At 38.4% G+C, this 18,282-nt stretch overlaps 1 protein-coding gene across 1 annotated transcript in view; it reads right to left on the reverse strand.

Moving 5' to 3' along the window:
• Window positions 1-388: 388 nt before the first annotated feature.
• ythdc2 (YTH domain containing 2) overlaps window positions 389-18,282 on the reverse strand; it is an 18,667-nt gene continuing 773 nt past the window's right edge. The window contains 10 exon segments of the mRNA XM_073840170.1: window positions 389-746; window positions 826-1,008; window positions 7,516-7,722; window positions 9,102-9,575; window positions 12,590-12,696; window positions 12,929-13,127; window positions 14,144-14,349; window positions 15,826-15,952; window positions 17,056-17,309; window positions 17,312-17,327. Of these exon segments, the coding sequence (XP_073696271.1) occupies window positions 693-746; window positions 826-1,008; window positions 7,516-7,722; window positions 9,102-9,575; window positions 12,590-12,696; window positions 12,929-13,127; window positions 14,144-14,349; window positions 15,826-15,952; window positions 17,056-17,309; window positions 17,312-17,327 (1,827 nt within the window). The 3' untranslated portion in view covers window positions 389-692.

The following is an 18,282-nucleotide window of genomic DNA, read 5'->3' on the forward strand; positions in this document are numbered from 1 at the left end:
ACAGTGATTATTCATTTTTTGAATTTAAGTATTTGAGATAAAATGTTTCCATGACCACACAAGAGAAACACCTGCAAAACATTTGCAATTTTTTATTGCAAATTATACAATTGCATCGCTACAGATGACATGAGAAATGAACAGACTTCATCAAAACTTACGATGGTACAAATGAACTGTCGACCAACAGAAAACAACTTTGCTTTGAATTTTTTTCACTATTAAAATGCTGGATTAATATAGCAGCTTTCAGTGTTTAATTCACAACATCAACATCGACATGTCAGTTATTTGGAGTACAGCTTATGATCAGCTAACAGAGAAAACAATGAACCAAGAACACAAACTTCAAACATAAAAAAATCTAAACCTGAAACTGTCCTTCACTTTGACTAAATATTTCATGTTTTCCTCTTCATCTGTGAAACATTTGAGCACCGCAACAGTCAACACTTTGTGCAAAGTCATCATAGATGACAAAAACATTTGCACAGCAATTAAAAGAAGCAGACTGAACTGATCAGAGCCAACGCTTTCGGTGAAGATTTTAAAAACACAAGATTCATAAAACATTGAATTACTCACGTTCATGAAGCCAGAAACACCCTGAGCACATGGTATACAGAAGAAAGAAGATTGAAGTGCATTAATCCTCATAAACGACATAAAGATCACAGTGATGTGTGCTGGGCTCAGATTCGCTCCCAGAGCTGCAGTAACTGACTTCCTGTCTGCGGCTCCAGTTCCTGCTCAAACACACACAGATCACACATTAGCCATCGTCATCAGTGATATAAACTCTGTGCTGTGTGTGTGTTTTCTGACCTGAGCGTCTCTGCTGATCTGGACTCTCTTGTTGTCGTTCCAGGGGTTGAGCAGCTGCTGCGTGAGCTGGAACGGCAGACTCTCCTTACGGATCCATTCCACTCCGAACACGCCGCCCAGACCCGCAGAACCCCAGTCCAGACAGCGCTCGCTGCTCACCGCTGACGTCATGCGGGCGTAACCCTGACCAAAACACACAACATTCACAAATATGACACCATCACACCAGAACAAAACACTGATCGGAATTATAAAGCTGCTTTACAACTACAATTAAATTGGTTTCATTGTTGATGAATTTAAGTTGTTTTACTGTTTATACTGCGAAGCAATTTATATTGTATAAACCACTCTGCACTTCTGATCAGAAAATAAATTCAAGCTGTTTTTTTTTTTAAGAGAAAAAAAAGTTTATGGAGAGAAAAAAAAATTTAAAGAGAGAAAAAAGGGTTTTTTGAAGTGAGAAAAAAATATTTAAAGGAAGAAAAATAAAGAGGGGATAGTTTTTGAAGACAGAAAAACATCTGAAGACAAAAAATGTTTTTTTTTTTTGTTTTTTTTAAAGAAATGTTTTTTGAAGCGAGAAAAAAATTGGATAGAAAATGTGTTTTAAAAAGAAAAATGTTTTTTGAAGCAAAGTTTTTTGAAGAGAAAAAAATCTGGATAGAAAATGTTTTTAAAAAAAACTTTTTGAAGCAAAAAAAAATTTTTGAAAAGGGAAAAAAATCAGAATAGAGAAAATGTTTTTTAAAAGAGAAAATGTTTATTTTTTTTTTGAAGAGAAAAAAAAAAAAGGTTTTCTATGGATCCCGTTTCCACCACTTAACAAAAAAGGTCGATTTTTTGTTGCACAATTTTTTCTCAGAACTGTGAGATATAATCTTGCAATTGTGAGTTATTAAGTTCAATTTTGAGACAATTTTTGAGAAAAAGTTTATATCATAGTTTTTATCATGCAACTCTGACTTTACAACTCGCAATTATGAGTTTATATCACACAATTCTAAAAAAAAAAAAAAAAAGGTCAGAATTGTGAGATAAAGTCGCAATTTCCTTTTTTAATTTTTTATTCAGTGGCGGAAATGGGCTTCCATAGTTTTCTGAAGCCATTTTCTCAAGCCAAAAAATGTTTTTAATCTGAAGAGAGAAAACGCTAGTTACGTATGTAACTGTGGTTCTGTGAATTCCGGATGACCGCCAGAGGCGGTGCTTAGCACTAGTGGATAATCGCTGCGCCAGCTAGATAGGTCGAGAAGAAATACCAACAAAGTCATGTAATGACGTAGACCGAGATGCAAGGATATAAACCACCGCAGCTCGGCACCCAGCCTCGGAATGCTTTCTCGCGCATTCCGAATGACGAAAGACTCTGGCGGTCATCCGGAATTCACAGAACCACAGTTACATACGTAACTAGCGTTCTGTTTCATTCCTCCTGACCGCCAGAGGCGGTGCTTAGCACTAGTGGATGACACGTACCAACACAGTCATGAGGAATGCCACCCACCTGCATCAAAGATGCTCCAGAAGGACTGCAGAACTCACATCATGGGAAGCAGCCACGTTGACCTTGTAGAATCGTGCAAACGTACATGGAGAGGACCAGGTAGCAGCTGCACAGACCTCCGCCAAGGAAATTCCGCGTAAAGTGGCCCAAGATGAAGAGACAGCCCTAGTAGAGTGACAAGTAACACCCGCTGGTAAAGGTTGGTTAGAATGGCTATACGCTAACTTTATCACCTCGACAATCCAGCGTGCTAGCCTTTGCTTAGACAAAGGAGCGCCTTTGCGTACCTCACCATAACAGACAAATAACTGATCTGTTCGTCTGAAAGAAGCAGAAGACTTCACATAGGCCCTCAAAGCCCGTACAGGACACAGCAGATGAGACCTCCCACCACCTGCATCGGAGGGAGAATGAGCAGATTGAAATGCAGCCAGATGAATAGACTGGTTTACAAATTGAGGTGACAAGACCTTAGGAAGGAAGGCTGGATTAGGCCTAAGAATGACCCCAGAATCCTCTGGTAACCAGCGTAAGCATGACTGACTCACTGACAGGGCATGAAGCTCACCAACACGTTTAGCAGAAGCAATGGCTAACAGAAAAGACACTTTCAAGGACAGAAACTTAATATCCACAACCTCCAATGGTTCAAACTGTGGTGTACAAAGAAACTCTAGAACAAGCGGCAAGTCCCAAACAGGGAAGGGAGTAGAACGAACAGGCTTTAAACGCCTTGCTCCCTTCAGAAAACTACATACAAGGTTGTGAGACCCCAAGGATGCACCATCGACCGGGGTATGATAAGTAGAGATGGCAGCAACATAAACTTTTATGGTAGAAGCCGCCTTGTTGTCATCCAAGAGATGCTGTAAAAAACTCAATACTTTTGGCACAGAACAATGAACTGGGTCAAGTCCTTGATCCCCACACCAAGATGAAAAAATCCTCCAACGAGCCGCATAAAGCTGTCGTGTTGAAGGAGCCCTAGCGTTACCAATAGTGTTCAAAACTGCTGGCTCACAATCAGTTAAGTGAGAAGTGGACCCACTGGCCAAACCCAAAGCTGAAGACGAGCAGGATCTGGGTGCCAAACACGGCCGTTCAGCTGAGAAAGGAGGTCGTGTCTGATGGGAAGCTGCCACGGTTCGCCCTGTAGCAGACTCAGAAGAAGAGGAAACCACGGCCTTGCTGGCCAACGAGGTGCCACTAAAAGCACCCTGTGATTGGACAGGAGTACTCTGTGTAGGGTCTCCCATAAAAGTGGAAAAGGAGGGAATGCGTACAATAGGCAGTTCGGCCATTCGTGAGCCAACGCATCCTGTCCCAACGGGCTGGATGCCTCCGTCCTCGCAAACCACCAACGGCAATGCGTGGTTAGCTCCGAGGCAAACAGATCGACCTCTGCCTTGCCGAACCGTTGCCAAATCAGCTGCACCACATCCGGGTGAAGCCTCCATTCGCCCGGAAGTAGCAGATCCCTGGACAGAGCATCCGCCACTTGATTGTCCGAGCCTGGAAGATAAACCGCTTTTAATGAAGCCAGTCGGCCTTGAGACCATTTGAGAATCTTGCGAGTTAGTTGTAAGGACGCAAGAGACCGGGTGCCGCCCTGGTGATTCAAATGAAAGACTGTGGACGTGTTGTCGGACCGGACAAGTACATGGCGGCCTAACAGATTTGGCAAAAAGTGTTGTAGCGCTAGATACACTGCCTTCAGCTCCAGAACATTGATATGTTCGAAAGCCTCCTTTGTTGACCAGTGGCCACCGATCCCCCTCTGGTTCCATGTTGCCCCCCATCCTGTTAGTGAAGCATCGGTTGTGATCACTTCCCGACGAGAAGGTACCACTCCTAGTGACACTCCAGCCCTCAGAAATGTCACCCGTCTCCAGGGTTTCAGTGCTCTGACACAAGCGGAAGAAACAACAATCATGCGACGGCGATGCCTTGTTGAGTCTAGCCTCAAGCTGTTGCTCCACCTCTGAAGAGGCCTGAGGTGAAGTAACCCTAAGGGAATCACGGATGTGGCGGCCGCTAACATCCCCATCAGTTGTAAAAGAACCCCATAAGGTATCCTTGCCCTCAGACGGAAACGAGTCAACAACTGAAGAATACTGACGGTCCGAGCGTGAGACAGTGTGGCAGACATTGTGACAGAATTGAGTGTTATTCCTATAAAGGTTATGGTCTGCTCTGGGACCAAATGACTTTTTTTCTCGTTCACAGTAAGGCCTAGCTTCTGCATATGCTCCAGAACAATCCTGGTACCGCGTAGAGCATGCAATCTCGTTGGGGCGCAGAGTAGCCAATCGTCCAAGTAAGGCAGAATCCTCATGCCCTTGGACCAAAGAGGAGATAGAGCTGCACTCACACACCTCGTAAAAACACGAGGAGCAAGAGACAGACCGAATGGCAGGACTCGGAACTGATAGACTTGACCCAGAAAACTGAATCTTAGGAACTTCCTGTGGTGGGGAGCAATAGGAACATGGAAGTAAGCATCCCTCAAGTCCACACTTACAAACCAGTCTCCTTTCATCACAGACCGAAGAACGTCGACTGTGTGTAACATCCGAAAATGAAGACCCTTTAGGAACACATTGAGGCGTCGAAGATCCAGAATTGGTCGGAACCTGCCATCCTTTTTTGGAACAAGGAAGTACGTTGAGTAAAAACCGTCCCTCTGTCTGAGAGGGGGAACTTTCTCTATGGCTTCTTTCAACAACAGCGAACGAATTTCCATGGAAAGGGCCATTGAACTGGTTACATCTTTGACGACTGTCGGAAGAATTCCTGAAAACTTTGGAGGCCGGCGTCGGAACTGCAATGTGTATCCCCTGTTCAGAGTCGTCAGAACCCAGGGGTCGGATGTTGATGTTTCCCAGTAATGTAGATGTTGTGCAGTGAAACGACCGACTGCCAGCCCCGAAACTTCAGGGTTTCTGGTTTCTGCCCTTTGAACCTGTGGGGGGACGATGACGTGGCCCCCCTTGATTGTGACGGGGAAAAGGACGACGTGACTGAGCCTCTTCGGTCACTCTGTGTCGCTGTGACGTCTGAAGTTGAGGACCACCATGATGACGCATCCGCTGCTCTAAGTTTGAGTAGCGTGGGTGAGCTGGCATCAATGGCGTCCTAAAAGAAGGAGCCCGTGGGGCCTGGGTTAACTGACGGGTGGCCTCTGACAACTTCATTCTCTTTTCTAATAGTTCAGAAACATTGGAGCCAAAAAGATGTCCCGGCACAATTGGAAGTTCCCTCAGCGTCTTCTTACAATCTTCAGACAACCTTGCCTGAGCGAGCCATACCTGGCGTCGGGCCGTTAGAAGGGTTGCCGAAAGCGTCCCAAGTTCACGCGTCACATGACCTATAGTCAATAGGGCAGTCTGTAAGAACTGAGACACAGAGGGGTCAACATTCACTGACTCTAATGTGGTGTTACAGGCAAGCAGCAGCTGGCAAACAGTATTTTCTGCCCGAGTTATGTAAGCTACAGACTCGTATGCTCTTTTCAATAACGTGTCAGTACGATTACATTGGGCGCTTGGGCAGCGGACATTGCCTCGAAGCGCTTCATCTGGTGATACCACCAAAGCTGCCACCGGCTGTTCAATTTCAGGTGCCCGACCAACTCCAATAGAGTCAGCCTCAGCCATTGATGCAAGAGTGCGGGCTGTCTTTGACCTCCTCTTAGGCACATTGGAGCCTGTTAACGCATTGGAGAATTCAGTCACAAAGTCCTTGCATGGGGGCATAGCAAATGTATTATCAGCATTTTGCTTGAAGAACACATTAGTTTGAGCAGGCTGAACACAGTTATCAAGACCCAAACGAGCCACTGCCATCTGCAGAATCGAAAGAATGTCATCAGGAGAAGACTGGTCTGCACTAGATGAATGTACAGACCCACAGCTTGAACCACCAGCAGCAGAAAGGCCGGAAAGAACATCATGTGGGGGGGCAGACTGTATGGCAGGTTCCACCAATGCTTCATCAAGGAAATGTGAATTAGATGCGCTCATGGATAGAACGTCTAAATCGACAGTATCTGGTGGTTGGAAATCAAACTCGTTCATTGAAGCGTCCTCGATAGGCGCGGCTGACACCGGGGGTTGTAATGACTGAAGAAGACGTTTCAACTCTGTCATCTCTGAAGAGAGAGTAGCAACAGTCTTTGACAGCGAAGTTTCCGTCTGCGGTGAAGATTTCTTTTTAGTCGGCGGTGCACCAGCAGCCGCTGATGCGCGACGTTTTTGAGCACGCCGAGGCGCTGAATGCGACTGTGCAAGGCTAGCAGACGAGTTAGGATCTAGCTCTGCAAGACGAAGCTGTCTTTCTGATAGCGGCAGCATAGCACAATTCAAACACGGGTCAGTCAATGCTTCTTTCAGATGCTGAATCCCCAAGCACGATGCGCAACGATCGTGTCCGTCATCGGGAAGTAGTATGTTTGGGCACAGTTTGCAGCTCGGTGGAGAGCTGGCGATATGAGAGCTGTGAGCCATGACTTAGTCAAAAACAGGTCCTCGGTAGCACCGTAGGAACTCAAAACTACGCAACAAAAATAAACAAAAATACACGCACAGGAGATCAGGCCTTGATAATATCTTCGGATAGAACCGAAAGATTAAGTGAGAGGAATCAAACTTGAATATCAGAGCTGCCTTCGGATAGAACCGCGGGGCAAATGAAGCTTGTATGACGACAAATATGCGACAATTCAAATATATATAGGTCAGCGGGAAAACGCTAACTAAGTGCGGTCGAAACCAGCCACCGGATAGTACCGTGAAGCACAGGGTATCGCCGACACCACAATCAAATGTAAATGTATACTCACGTAAATGAAGAAAAAAGGATCCGTAATATCCGATGATAGTGCAGAACGCGCTGTCACAGCTAAGGAGGGCGAGTCCTCGCAACTCAGGTAAGCTGCACAGAACAGCGCTAATCAATAAGCGAGAAAGCGAAAGAGGCTGGGTGCCGAGCTGCGGTGGTTTATATCCTTGCATCTCGGTCTACGTCATTACATGACTTTGTTGGTATTTCTTCTCGACCTATCTAGCTGGCGCAGCGATTATCCACTAGTGCTAAGCACCGCCTCTGGCGGTCAGGAGGAATGAAACAGAACGTTTTTTAAAGCATTTAAAAAAAGTTTTTTTGAAGAGAGCTGTGGATCAGACCTGGAAGTGTCCGGATCCCTGTACGGAGAAGACGAGGAAGACGGCGCTGCTCTCGAGGAAGGCTCGTGTGAGTTTGTTCTCGTTGTTGGGAGTCGTGGACCAGATTCCCCTCTGCTGAGACAGATCGATGTTCCTCACGTTACTGCTCTTCATGATGAAGTAGCGCACACTCGATCGCGGCGGCCGCGCGGATGGAGACGAGCAGCACTGCATCAACGACAACCACACACTTCAGTCAACAACTACATTAAACATCTGTCCAGACAGACTTTAGGTTAGCTTGAGAAAGCCTAGTTTGAAAGTTTAAAGCAGCTGTAAAAGCTTAAAGTTTTGAACTTTATACAGACAGATTAGATGACTAGCATGTCGCTAAAATGATTAAAATGTAGTTAGCATGATTCTAACATTTTTATAGCATGTTTAGTATGTTTCTAACATAATTAACAAGTTACTAGCATGTCTTTAGCATGATTAGCAAGTTGTTAGCATGTTTTTAACATGATCAACAAGTTACTTGCATTATTAACATGTCATTAGCAAGTTGGTAATATGACTCTAGCATGATTAGTAAGTTATTAGCATGTTATTAACATGTTTCTTGAATGATTATCAAGTTGCTAGCATGTTTGTAGCATTATTAACAAGTTGCTAATATGTTTCTAGCATGATTAAGAAGTTGTTAACGTTTCCAGCATGTGTCTAGCATGATTAGCAAGTTGCTTGCATGTTTGTAGCATTATTAACAAGTTGCTAATATGTTTCTAGCATGATTAACGAGTTGTTAGCATGACATTAGCATGACTGAAAAGTTAATAGCATTTATCTAGCATGATTAGCAAGTTGCTAACATGTTTCTAATATTAACAAGTTGCTAACATGTTTCTAACATGATTAGCATGTTATCTACATGTCATTAGCATGACTGACACGTTACCAGCATGTTTCTAGCATCACATCAGCATGACAGACAAGTTACTAGCATGTTTCTAACATGATTAACAAGCTAATAGCAAGTTGCTAGCTTTATTGACATGTTTTTAACATGATTAGCATGTTATTTACATGTCATTAACATTACTGAGACGTTACCAGCATGTTTCTAGCATAATTAACAAGCTACTGGCATGTTGCTAGCACGATTAACATGTTTTTAGCATGATTAGCATGTCACTAGCATGACATTAGCATGACTGACAAGTTACTAGCATGTTTCTAGCATGATTAGCAAGCCAATAGCATGTTTCTGGGATTCTGAGAGATTAAATTTGAATTTTGACAGTTGGAGTTTGAATTTTGACAGTTGGAGTTCGAATTTTGACAGTTGGAGTTTGAATAGTGTTGGCTCATTTGAACATTCCGTCAATGTAAGTCTATGGGATTTTGATGATTTTTAATCTTCAGTTTGATAAAAACTATGAGTGAGATCAGTCTGAAGAGCTGGGCTGAGTTTGGTGAAAGCTCTAGGAGGAGTAGCGTCCAGAAATTTAGTCTAAGAAGAAGAATAAAAAGCTTAAGGGGCAGATCAGACCTTTCTCAAAGTTATCGTTCATAATCACTTTAATTCAAATGGATAAAACCTGATGTACTTTTCCTGAGGACGGGGACGAGGGTCCATCAGTGCTCTTGACGGGGCCGTTCTCGTCTCCTAGATGTCTGGAGTGATGAGCTCTGTGGTTCTTTAGCTGAGAGGTCAGTCGAGGCCTGTGGGAACATCATGTTTTAGATCAGCATTACTCCAGCGGTATTGAGTCCAGTAACACACACCTGTCGGGGCTGCTCCGCTCCTCCTCCTCTTGCTGCTCAGGCTCCGCTGCGCTCCAGCGGCCGGTGCTCCTGCAGGACGGCGCTTGAGAAGGTTCGTCTGCGGTCATGGGTCGAGGTCTCTGGCCGATACCGGTGGGCTGCTGGAGACCTGCGCTCAGCTCCTCGGCCGACAGCACCGACACCAGCGTACGGATGGTGGCCTCGTCCAGCTGAGAGCAGGATTTAGACGGAGAGCGGATCCGCCGCAGGAACAAACTCTGCCAGCGCTGCCGAAGACCGAACACCAGCTCCGCCGTCTGACAACAAACACACACACACTTACATGGGCTGGACTTACTTTCTTTCATATTATTATATTTTCATTATTTAATTTTTTCTTTTGATTTATGTCAATTTATAATTATGATGTCATTTTAGTACCACAATTAAAAAAAAAAGTCAATCTAATATTATGAGAATAAAGTCGAAATACTCACAGGTCGAAAAACTACGAGTAAAGTAGAAATACAAGTAAAGTCGAAATACAAGAATAAAGTCGGAAAACTACGAGAGTAAAGTCGAAATACTACGAGAATAAAGTCGGAATAATACAAGAATAAAGTCGAAATACTACGAGAATAAAGTTGAAATACTATGAGAATAAAGTCGAAATACTACGAGAGTAAAGTCGAAATACTACGAGAATAAAGTCGAAATACTATGAGAATAAAGTCGAAATACTATGAGAATAAAGTTGAAATACTACGAGAATAAAGTCGAAATACTATGAGAATAAAGTTGAAATACTATGAGAATAAAGTCGAAATACTATGAGAATAAAGTCGAAATACTACGAGAGTAAAGTCTAAATACTACGAGAATAAAGTTGAAATACTATGAGAATAAAGTTGAAATACTACGAGAATAAAGTCGAAATACTATGAGAATAAAGTCGAAATACTACGAGAGTAAAGTCGAAATACTACGAGAATAAAGTCGAAATACTACGAGAATAAAGTCGAAATACTACGAGAGTAAAGTCTAAATACTATGAGAATAAAGTCGAAATACTACGAGAGTAAAGTCGAAATACTATGAGAATAAAGTCGAAATACTACGAGAGTAAAGTCGAAATACTATGAGAATAAAGTCGAAATACTACGAGAGCAAAGTCGAAATACTACGAGAATAAAGTCGAAATACTACGAGAATAAAGTCAAAATACTATGAGAATAAAGTCGAAATACTACGAGAGTAAAGTCGAAATACTACGAGAATACAGTCGAAATACTATGAGAATAAAGTCGAAATACTACGAGAATAAAGTCGAAATACTACGAGAATAAAGTCGTAATACTACGAGAGTAAAGTCGAAATACTATGAGAATAAAGTTGAAATACTATGAGAGTAAAGTCGTAATACTACGAGAGTAAAGTCGAAATACTACGAGAATAAAGTCGAAATACTATGAGAATAAAGTCGAAATACTACGAGAGTAAAGTCGAAATACTACGAGAATAAAGTCGAAATACTACGAGAGTAAAGTCGAAATACTACGAGAGTAAAGTCGAAATACTATGAGAATAAAGTCGAAATACTACGAGAGTAAAGTCGAAATACTACGAGAGTAAAGTCGAAATACTATGAGAATAAAGTCGAAATACTATGAGAATAAAGTCGAAATACTACGAGAATAAAGTCGAAATACTACGAGAGTAAAGTCGAAATACTACGAGAATACAGTCGAAATACTATGAGAATAAAGTCGAAATACTACGAGAGTAAAGTCGAAATACTACGAGAATAAAGTCAAAATACTACGAGAATAAAGTCAAAATACTATGAGAATAAAGTCGAAATACTACGAGAGTAAAGTCGAAATACTACGAGAATACAGTCGAAATACTACGAGAGTGAAGTCGAAATACTACGAGAATAAAGTCGAAATACTACGAGAGTAAAGTCGAAATACTACGAGAGTAAAGTCGAAATACTATGAGAATAAAGTCGAAATACTATGAGAATAAAGTCGAAATACTACGAGAATAAAGTCGAAATACTACGAGAATAAAGTCGAAATACTACGAGAATAAAGTCAAAATACTATGAGAATAAAGTCGAAATACTACGAGAGTAAAGTCGAAATACTACGAGAATACAGTCGAAATACTACGAGAGTAAAGTCGAAATACTACGAGAATAAAGTCAAAATACTACGAGAATAAAGTCAAAATACTATGAGAATAAAGTCGAAATACTACGAGAATAAAGTCGAAATACTACGAGAATAAAGTCGAAATACTACGAGAATAAAGTCAAAATACTATGAGAATAAAGTCGAAATACTACGAGAGTAAAGTCGAAATACTACGAGAATACAGTCGAAATACTATGAGAATAAAGTCGAAATACTATGAGAATAAAGTCGAAATACTACGAGAATAAAGTCGAAATACTACGAGAATAAAGTCGAAATACTACGAGAATAAAGTCAAAATACTATGAGAATAAAGTCGAAATACTACGAGAGTAAAGTCGAAATACTACGAGAATAAAGTCAAAATACTACGAGAATAAAGTCAAAATACTATGAGAATAAAGTCGAAATACTACGAGAGTAAAGTCGAAATACTACGAGAATAAAGTCAAAATACTACGAGAGTAAAGTCGAAATACTACGAGAATACAGTCGAAATACTATGAGAATAAAGTCGAAATACTATGAGAATAAAGTCGAAATACTACGAGAATAAAGTCGAAATACTACGAGAATAAAGTCGAAATACTACGAGAATAAAGTCAAAATACTATGAGAATAAAGTCGAAATACTACGAGAGTAAAGTCGAAATACTACGAGAATAAAGTCAAAATACTACGAGAATAAAGTCGAAATACTACGAGAATAAAGTCAAAATACTATGAGAATAAAGTCGAAATACTACGAGAATAAAGTCGAAATACTACGAGAATAAAGTCAAAATACTATGAGAATAAAGTCGAAATACTACGAGAATACAGTCGAAATACTACGAGAGTGAAGTCGAAATACTATGAGAATAAAGTCGAAATACTATGAGAATAAAGTCGAAATACTATGAGAATAAAGTTGAAATACTACGAGAGTAAAGTCTGAATACTATGAGAATAAAGTCGAAATACTACGAGAGTAAAGTCGAAATACTACAAGATTGAAGGCGGAATACTACGAAAACTATAAATTATAAAAGTATTTCACAAGTTTTACTGTTTTTGATCAATTAAATCACTTCTGCTTTAATTGATGAATTGTTAAAAATCACAACTGAATGAAAAGAATAAATGAAGCGCACCTCGCGGTGGAGTTTGAAGTGGAGCCAGTCGTCGATGTTGATGTGAGCCAGACGAGCGCTGGAACGATCCTCCGTCTCACTATCACTGCTGTCATTCACACTGTCAGCTGAACACAGACACATGCAGACATACACAAACGAACCTTTCATTTAGCAAAAGTTCATTTCTGATCTGTGTGACTAATGATTTTTTAAACTACAATTATTGCATGTAGTCTCTTAAATACTTTAAAGGTTGCAAGTATAAGAATTTCAGAGTTACGAAATTAAAATATTAGACAAAGTAGTATAGCATAGTTAAGTTGATATGTCATTTATAAAAACATGATTAAGCGGCACCTCCTCGGTGAACGGCGGATTCCTGTAGAGCGGAGCTCGGGAGTTTAGCGCATCCTGAAAATATGGCGACGGTGAGGGGCGTGACCACAGAACAGCACCTGACACTGGCGATCCTATGAGCTCGCGTCATCTCATCATAAATCAGCCAATCCGTGGGCAGGGACTCCACTGCTGCTGCCTGACCATTGGCTGGAGGGATCTGGGTGCAGAATTTATTTATTTATTTATTTATTTTTAATAGATGCCTACTCACATCTACTTTTTTACACTTTATTTCACATTTAATTAAGTTCTAATTAATATTAATAATAAATAAATAAATTATAAAATATATAACAATTTTAATAATGTATTTGTACACAAACTATATAACCATATAAAATTTTATAAATAAATAAAATTATTTATAATTAATAAATTATTAATACACTATCATTCAAAAGTTTGGGGTCAGTACATTTTTATTGTTTCTTTTTTTTTTTTTTTATTAATACTTTTATTCACCAAGGATGTATTAAGATAATAATTAAAAGTTTATTAAAAGTTAATAATAAATAATTTACATTGTTATAAAAAAAATATATATTTTGAATAAACACTGTACTTTTTAAACTTGTTATTCATGAAAGAATCCTGAAAAAAATAAAAATAAAATCACAGGTTCCAAAAAAATATTTGTCAGCACAACTGTTGATATTATCCAACATTGATCATTCTAATAATAAATCAGCATATTAGAATGATTTCTGAAGGATCATGTGACACTTAAGACTGGAGTAACAGCTGTTAAAAATTCAGCTTTTCATCACAGGAATAAATTCTATTTTAAAGTCTGTTAAAATAAAAATCATTATTTTAAATTGTAAAAACATTTTGCAATATTACTGTTTTTTCTGTATTTTTTATCAAATAAATGCAGCCTTGATGAGCAGAAGAGACTTCTTAAAAGACTATTACACGTCTTACTGACCCCAAACTTTTGAACGGTAGCATATATATTTATATATAATTAAAAAAAAAAAAAGATATATATATATATATATATATATATATTAAATAACTGTCTACACACATACACACTATTTATAACTATAAATGTTTTTCTGTAAGAAAATACACAAATATAACAATTAAATATCAGAATTATTAATCATTATTAAAGACCGAAGAAATTATAAAGAGCAGAAATTGCATTTATTGTCCCCAATCACTGACCTTCTTGTACTGCGGCTGGCTGAGGACAGACATCGGGTGGAAGCGAACCTTCTTCTCTTTGGAGCCCATGAGGGTCAGGTTGTGGCGATCCACGTGGATCAGGTTTGGATACATGCCTGCGACCAGAGCGGCTTTCACCACGGCCCAGTTCTCTGAGTTCTGATTGACATCGCGGATATCACCGCCGCCCCTCGCTCGCACAAAACCTGCAGGAACACATTTTTACCAACCAAGTGTCAATGAAGGCATAAAATCACACACCAATTTTTGGAGATTTTGTTCATTTTTAAGGTTTTATTAATTTTCATTTATAATATTTTCAATAGAGAGAACACAGATTGTGATTCTATATATTGATGTTAGGTATTTTGTATATTTTTTTTTATAAATTATGAATTTTCAAGATTTTTATGACTTTTCGGGATTTTATATATTTTTATGACTTTTTGTGATTTTATAAATTTTTCATGACTTTAAGATTTTATTAATTTTTTATAACTTTTCAAGATTTTATACATTTTATGAGTTTTTGTGATTTTATTAATTTTTGGGTAACACTTTACAATAAGGTTCATTAGTTAAACATTAGTTAATGTATTAACTAACATGAACTAACCATGAGCAATACATTTATTACTGTATTTACTAATCTTTATTAACGTTAGTTAACGGAAATACAGTTGTTCATTGTTTGTTCATGTTAGTTCACACTGCATTAACTAATGTTAACAAGATTTTAATAATGTATTAGTAAATGTTGAAATTAACATTAACAAAGATTAATAAATGCTGTATAAGTCCAGTTCATTATTAGTTCATGTTAACTAATATGGTTAACTAATGTTAACTAATGAACCTTATTGTAAAGTGTTACCAATTTTTTTATTACTTTTCAAGATTTTGTTCATTTTCATGACTTTTCAAGATTTTATTAATTTTTCATGACTTTTTAAAAGATTTTATTCATTTTCATGACTTTTCAAGATTTTATACATTTTATGAGTTTTTGTGATTTTATTAATTTTTTTTTATTATTTTTCAAGATTTTATTCATTTTCATGACTTTTTTTTTTTAGAGATTTTATTCATTTTCATGACTTTTCAAGATTTTATTCATTTTCATGACTTTTCAAGATTTTATTCATTTTTCATGACTTTTTTAGAGATTTTATTCATTTTCATGACTTCAAGATTTTATTCATTTTCATGACTTTTCAAGATTTTATTAACTTTTTATAAATTTTCGAGATGTTATTAATTTATGACTTTTCAAGATTTTATTCATTTTTCATGACTTTTCAAGATTTTATTAATTTTCATGACTGTGATTTTATTCATTTTCATGACTTTTCGTGATTTTATTCATTTTCATGACTTTTCAAAATTTTATTAATTTTTCATGACTTTTTGTGATTTTAGAAATTTTCATGACTTCAAGATTTCATTCATTTTCAGTTTTGGTGATTTTATAAATTAACTATTCAGTACAACCTTGATTCATATTTGAGCTGTAAAGTTCATTTTTAATATTTATCTTCTAGTTCTGTTTATATTTCCACTGTAACAAGAATTTCTGCCGATTTATACAAACTGAAAGATGAGATACAAAGTCTGTCTGAAATGTTACTGAAGAACATGAACTGCATGAAAACCTGTGTTAAATGATGGATGTGCTGCATCACCTGTAGCTCGAAGCTGTCCCAAAAGCTGCGTTCGCATCCCGACGATGATCTCCATGGTGGCCTGAGAGAGGAAGTTCTTCTCGCAGAACGCTCTTTCCCAGCCGTCACTGCGAGCCTTCTGCCAGGCCTGCGACGATCAACATCAACACACATAAAAGTGTACGTTTGATTATCATAACCGCATAATTACTAGGGCTCTCAAACAATTACAGTTTGTTTGATTACAGTAATTAATTACATGATGTTCAGAATAACTGATCACAAATTAAATCACACATCTTTTTTGGCCGAGAAATAAATACCTCCCAAAAGATTCAAATTCATTATTGTGTTAAATGAGAAAAGCATTGAAACGACAGAAGTTACAAAAAATTACAGACAATGTATTCACCCCCTTGTCTTTATTTCACAGTCGTAAAGAAATTGTGTTTTTTGAGGAAACATTTCAGGATTTCTCTCCATATAGTGGACTTCTATGGTGCCCACGAGTTTGAACTTCCAAAATGCAGCTTCAAAGAGCTCTAAACGATCCCAGCCAATGAATAAGTGTCTTATTCTAGTGAAACAATTGGTTATTTTCTAATAAAATTGACAATTTCTATACTTTTTAACCTCAAATGCTCATCTTGTCTAGCTCTGCCTGAACTCTGTGTATTCCAGTTCCAGACAGTTAGGGTATGTCTAAAAACTCCCATCTCATTTTCTCCCTTCAACTTCAAAAATCATTTCAAAATCATCCTACATCGCTGCAGAAGTACCAACCCAGTGTTTACGAAGTGAACGTGCAAAGAAGATCAAACACCTTTAACAAAAAAGGTACAACAGCGATGTAGAATGACTTTGAAGTGCGAGGAGAAAATGAGATGGGAGTTTTTAGACATACCCTAACTGTCTGGAACTGGAATACACAGAGTTCAGGCAGAGCCAGACAAGACAAGCATTTGAGGTTAAAAAGTATATAAACTGTCATTTTTTTTTTGTTTTATAGAAAATAACCGATTGTTTCACTAGATAAGACTCTTCTTCCTCGGCTGGGATCATTTAGAGCCCTTTGAAGCTGCATTTTGGAAACTCGGGGGCACCATAGAAGTCCACTATATGGATAGAAATCCTGAAATGTTTTCCTCAAAACACAATTTCTTTACGACTGTGAAATAAAGACAAGGGGGTGAATACATTGTAATTTTTTGTTCTGGAAGTGAACTTCTCCATATCCTGGTGGAGTCTGACCTGAAAGGCGCGGAGCAGAGCCATGTGATCGCTGAAGGTGTTGGCGGTGAAGCGTTTCCTGCACAGCATGGAGGCGCGTTTCTGAGCGGCTTGAGCGGGAAGCACGAACGGGTCTCTGTGGGCGAGGGTGCAGGCGATGGTGAGGATAGGGTCCAAACACTTCAGAACCACCGCACAAAGAACCATCTTCCCTAAATGCGGCTCCACGGGCAGATCAGCCAGGTGATAACCCAACTCTGTCAGGTTCTCCCAGGGTCCATGGCGTCGATGGTCTAGAGTTGGAAATAATCCCAGATGAGCACTTATTAAGCCGAGAACACACTACAAGATTGTCATGCTAATTATGAATGGAATTTGGTCTTGATCATGGATCGTGCACTGCAAAAAATGCTTTTCTAGGTTAGATTTTTCATCTTGTTTCCAGCCAAAATATCTAAAAATTCTTAAATCAAGAAGGATTTTCCAGACAAATAAAAATTATTTTCTTTTTTTTCAGAAAAAAATAGTCAAAATTAAGTGAGTTTTTGCTTAGAACAAGCAAAATAATCTGCCAATGGGGTAAGAAAAAAAATCTTATTTCAAACAGAAAACAAGATTATTTTCTTACCCCATTGGCAGATTATTTAGCTTGTTTCAAGCAAAAATGCATTTAATTTTGACCTTTTTTTCTGAAAACTAGACAATTTTACTCATCTAGAAAACTCTTCTCAATTTAAGAATTTTTAGATATTTTGACTAGAAACAAGACAAAAAATCTAAGCTAGAAAAGCATTTTTTGCAGTGTGCCTAAAAAGTCTGTTCTCAGTCGCTGTTTGCAGTTGTCACCAAAAAAACAACAACAACAAAAAAAAAAAACAGTCATTGCCAGTCGTTTTCGAAAAGATTTTTTTAAAACATGTCTAATATTTGCGACTGACACCAGCGATTATATGCGTTGGAGATACGTGATTTGGCATTAATAGGTAATTTTGTCAAAAGAAATGTTCTTAATTACAAGAAAAACACAGATTCACAGAGTCTTTCTTTTACACAGATTTAAATAGTTTCGTTGTCAAAGAACTCTAAATTAAATCAGTGATTCTCTCATTTTAAATATGATCTAGAATTATTTTATTTCTATCTGCAGTGTAATAAAAGTTAAGAAAAAGATTAGCCTATAGCCCTAAATATATAAAGACTACAAGCTAATTTTTTAAACATCTTAACTTCCTTTAAAAATTTATTATC

This window comes from Garra rufa, chromosome 5, assembly GCF_049309525.1.
Source record: "Garra rufa chromosome 5, GarRuf1.0, whole genome shotgun sequence".
Classification (NCBI taxonomy): domain Eukaryota; kingdom Metazoa; phylum Chordata; class Actinopteri; order Cypriniformes; family Cyprinidae; genus Garra; species Garra rufa.